The sequence below is a fragment of the Acanthisitta chloris genome, unplaced genomic scaffold (assembly GCF_000695815.1).
Source record: "Acanthisitta chloris isolate BGI_N310 unplaced genomic scaffold, ASM69581v1 scaffold14258, whole genome shotgun sequence".
Taxonomy (NCBI): Eukaryota; Metazoa; Chordata; class Aves; order Passeriformes; family Acanthisittidae; genus Acanthisitta; species Acanthisitta chloris.
In genome coordinates this window covers 18,847-23,412 of record NW_008686625.1, presented here as the reverse complement: position 1 = coordinate 23,412, position 4,566 = coordinate 18,847, and the positions used below count along the sequence as shown (strand labels likewise).

Below are 4,566 nucleotides of genomic sequence, written 5' to 3'. Positions count from 1 at the left end.
AACTGCTGAGCTGGGGGACAGAGGGAGAAATGGAGGCTGAAAAATCAACCTCACACAGGACACATGCACAAAAAGTGAAGGGGAGGGAAGACCTTTACAGACATGAGCACTGCTGGCTGGGAGGCTGCAGGGTTGGCTTTGGGAAGGACATCCAGAGGTTCAAGGGAGGAAAAACCCCAAAGCCTAGACCCCAAATGTGACACAGTCTTCCAGCTGTAACGGCGTCAGAGAGGATCAACTCCAAGAAATGCTGTAGCAACAACAAATACCTGGCCCTACATAGGGAAGGGTGAATCAGAGCTGCTTTTTAGTGCCACTTGACATCAGTTATACATTCTAGTTCTCATATACACAGATGGATGTCTTTAAAAATCGACAATTTACACTTCAAAAAAGTTTTACAGTGAAGTTCTCTCAGCAAAGATCAGTCCACACGAGGAGGAGCCAGTCTTTCAGGAGCAGGAAGGCACTTGGCCTTTTCAGAGCAAGTCTCCAAGGGAGCTCCTGTGCAGACAGTGACTGCCCTGGCCCCTGGCCCCATCTTCCATCGGTGTGCAAAATCTGGTGTGTGCCTGCAGCCTAACTCGGCTTCACAGCGTGGTGGAGGGAAGTTTCTTCACCCTTCTCTGTGCCAGGATGGAGGATTCAATGGGCTTCAGCTGGGGGCTTGGCTTGGAGCTGTTCAGTGCAGAGTATGTGGCAGCCATTGCACCCTTGGAGAGAAGGCACGAGAGAAATCCTTCAGGTGTAAAGTCATATAGGGGTGGAAAAGGTATTTTGGACTTGTGGCTTTATAAGACAAGGGATCAGAGCAGTCAGACCCACCAACAAAGCCAGAAGCATCTTTTTTCTCTAAATCTCCCTCCCACACAGACATGTCATTAAAGAACCTCCTTTTATTTTTTTCCCAAAACCCCCATCTTGTCTGTATTGCCTCCCCTGGCTTGCAGCTCTCCAACCTGCCCTCCTGCTTTCCCACCCCACCACCATCCCACCTGGATCACAGCTTCCCCAAGGTCCATGAGGAACCAGCTGAAGGCCCAGCCCAGACTTTGTACCTTTACAAGCTGAATGTCCTGGTGATTGAGCTGGCTCTGGGGTAAGCTGTCCTTCTGGGTTATCCATGGATGCTGCAGGACCTGCTTGGCTGTGAGACGCTGGTGAGGATCTACGTGGAGCATCTTTGATACCAAATCCTAAGGGCATCATTGGGAAAGTCAAGACTTCAGAAGATTTCAGACTCTAAATACCACTTTCTGCTCCCAGATTAGGATTTAAATTCGGAGGCCAAGTTTAAAGTCCCTAAACATCAACCTCTTTCTGTATAAAATAGGTTTTTGGCAGGTCTGGGAGGTATAACACAGCAGCAAACCCCACGTGGGTCCAGCACGAGGTTGGTGTTCAATGCAAATATTCACAGCCAGAGTTAAAACAAAGCTACTGTGGGGGAGACAGGCACAGGGGAGAAGCTACACTGCTGGTTTTCTTCTCTCTCATGTGGTCCCTCCCCAGTCTGCTCTAAATTTGCCTCACAGCAACTGGCTGTGCTTGGCCCCAGCCCTTGAATGAAACACGGACATCAAACCATACCTTGGCCATATCAGAAATAGTGTCCCAATTGCCTCCACTGATGGAGAACTTCCCCCCACCTATCCGGGTCAGGATCTCTTCTGGAGTGTCACTGGGACCATTTGCGAATGGAGTGCAGCTGGGGAGAGAGGAGAGAGCACTGGGTTTGTCCTGTGCCCCAGGCAGGGAGCTCTGCTGGAGGAGAGCTCCAGCTCCCATCACAGAGCACACTGCAGAGCAAGGGGCTCCAGCCTTACCCTGCCAGCATCGTGTACAGGAGAACCCCCAGGCTCCAGATGTCACAGCCCTCATCATAGCCTTGGCGTTTTAGCACCTGAGCAGAACAAGCAAAGGGAAAAAAGTGTGTTAGGTTCTTCTTGTGGAGCTCATTTCAGTAGAGTGGCTTGACCCATGTCAAGGTTGGAAGAAGCTGGGGGTGTTCAGCCTGGAGAAGAGGAGGCTCAGGGGAGACCTTAGCACCCTCTGCAACTCCCTGACAGGAGGTTGGAGTCAGGTGGGGGTTGGTCTCTTCTCCCAGGCAACCAGCAGCAGGACAAGAGGGCACAGACTCAAGCTCTGCCAGGGGAGGGTTAGGTTGGATATTAGGAAGAGATTTTTTATGGAGAGAGTGATCAGGCATTGGAATGTGCTGCCCGGGGAGGTGGTGGATTCACCATCTCTGGAGTTTTTCAAGATGAGACTGGATGTGGCACTTAGTGCCATGGTCTAGTGACCACGGTAGGGTTGGACTTGGTGATCATGGAGGTCTTTTCCAACCAGGTTGATTCTATGATTCCATTTCCTCATTACTACAAGTGGTATTTCTGTAGTTACCTCTTCCAGGGCAGGCTGGAGCTAGGGATGGGGCAGACCCACTGTGCCAAGTGGCAGCACAGCCCAAGGAAGGGATGAGGGAGCTACCAGAGGGTCTCAGGTCAGTGCTTACCTCGGGTGCCACGAAGTTTGCTGTATAACAGGGAGTCATGAGAAGCCCATTGTCTGCCCTCAGCTGCTTGGCAAAGCCAAAGTCACAAATGCGAATGCTCTCGGGGTTTCCTGACTTATCCACGTAGAGAATGTTGCTGGGCTTCAGGTCCCTGTGAACCACCTGTGGAGCAAAGAAAGGGCCATTCTCACACCAGCAAGAAACAGTCCCAACAGGCAGAGTTACTCCCCAGAGGAGAGGGAGCATAGTATAATGCCAGAGAGATCCCCAGGAAAACAGCCGTGACCATACTCACCCCTTGGGAATGCAGATACTCCACTGTTTTACAGATCATGTGCAGGACTGAACTGGCTTCCCTCTCAGAGAAAAATTTTTGCCTGAGGATTTTATCCAGCAGCTCCCCTCCTCTCATCAGCTCCGTCACCAGGTACACGTACTTCCCATCATCGTACACCTTCCAAAGCAGACATGGAGGGGATTAGCCAAAGCCACCAAGGAGCAGACAGAGATCAGCAGAGGTGGCTCTGGGGATGCCTCCCCACTCCAGAGTCATAAATCAAGCAGGGCTGTTGGGCTGCCCATGCTGGAGCTGCACTCTGCCCTCCACCCCCAGCCTGCACTTCCTAAACCAAAACACAGTGAATCCTTTGAGTCCCACTCACATCTTTCAAGGTGATGATGTTTGGGTGCTGCCCATATCGCAGCAGGATTTCTATTTCCTCTGAAGGGTCTCTCTTGCTCTTGTCAATCACCTGCAAGAGTAGAGATATGCATTAGCCACCACGGGGTGGGAAAGGGGCCAGGACAAAGCACATGAGCTGAGTTTGGAGCCCTGCAGAGCTCCTGTGCCATATCTCCTCCCTGTGCCCTGCTTTCTTTAGCTCTAGAAATCCTCTAGTTGCTTCATCAGTTCTGTGTCCCCAACCCCCAAAGTTTTATGTCTGTTGGATTTGCTAAGAGCTTTGCAAAGAAAAGTGAGATGCTCTCCTCCCTCTGGGAGAGGAGAAAGCTGCTTCCCTGCTCTTCCTAGAGCAGAGCTTGTGCAGGTTCATGCACAGCAGCACAGAAAATGTCCATTCAGACCCTATGCAGACAGGGAAAGTGATTTCACTCATGGGTGTTACTTTGGGGGTGAGCAGAAGTACAATTCTAGACTGGTTTGGGTTGGAAGGCACCTTAAAGATCATCCAGTCCAACTTCCTGCCATGGGCAGGGACACCTTCCACTAGCCCAAGTTGCTCCAAGCCCCTTCCAACCTGGCCTGGAACACTTCCAGAGATGGGGCAGCCACAGCTTCTCTGGGCAGAAATCTAAGAGCTCAGTTCAGAGGGTGAATCTCAGACCTTGACTGCATACTCCATGTTCGTGGCTTTATGGATGCAACGTTTGCAGACACTCAGACCTTGACTGCATACTCCATGTTGGTAGCTTTATGGATGCAACGTTTGCAGACGGAGTAGGAGCCGACGCCGATCGCCTCCTTCACCACGTACCCATCGCTGAACTGCACGTTCTTGCCGTGCAGCTGCTGCAGGAGGAGAGCAGAGAGGAGATGAGCTGGGAGGGTTCAGGGAAGGGTTTGTGCAATGTGATGAGCTAACTGCAGCACAGAGAGAGCTGGCAGACTGTCTGCCACATCCCACAGCTTCTCCTCCGGGCTGGGAGAGGGAGGAGAAGAGAATCAGGCAGATATAGGTCAGTGGGCTAGAACTGTCTGCACCGAGCATGGTGTGTTTGGGTGGCACCTTCAACCCACAGGCATTTACAGCCCCCCTGCCAGCATGGATCCACCTGGGGAGAGGAAAACCACAGCCCCACATTGCCTGACCACCTGTGCACGTGACAGTCGATGGCAATGAAAGAACAACAGGATGCAAGAATTCCAACCAGAACAACACTCCTCAGGCTTCCCATCAGTGCTGCTCTGCATGGTACAGAGGTCCCACAGACCTGCAGTGTCACTGCACCTTCAAAGAGTTGTTCCTCTGCCCCCATTTCTTACCTGCACAACCGAATGTAGGGGTGGCTGGGCAGGTTTCACCTTGCCATCC

General features: G+C 51.8%; 1 protein-coding gene across 1 annotated transcript in view; it reads right to left on the bottom strand.

The window, feature by feature from the left end:
* Positions 1–204: 204 nt before the first annotated feature.
* RPS6KA1 (ribosomal protein S6 kinase, 90kDa, polypeptide 1) overlaps positions 205–4,566 on the bottom strand; it is an 18,391-nt gene continuing 14,029 nt past the window's right edge. Inside the window, 9 exon segments of the mRNA XM_009080247.1 lie at positions 205–713; positions 1,059–1,196; positions 1,591–1,708; positions 1,827–1,903; positions 2,516–2,677; positions 2,811–2,969; positions 3,178–3,267; positions 3,918–4,043; positions 4,518–4,565. Coding sequence (XP_009078495.1) covers positions 591–713; positions 1,059–1,196; positions 1,591–1,708; positions 1,827–1,903; positions 2,516–2,677; positions 2,811–2,969; positions 3,178–3,267; positions 3,918–4,043; positions 4,518–4,565 — 1,041 coding nt within the window. The 3' untranslated portion in view covers positions 205–590.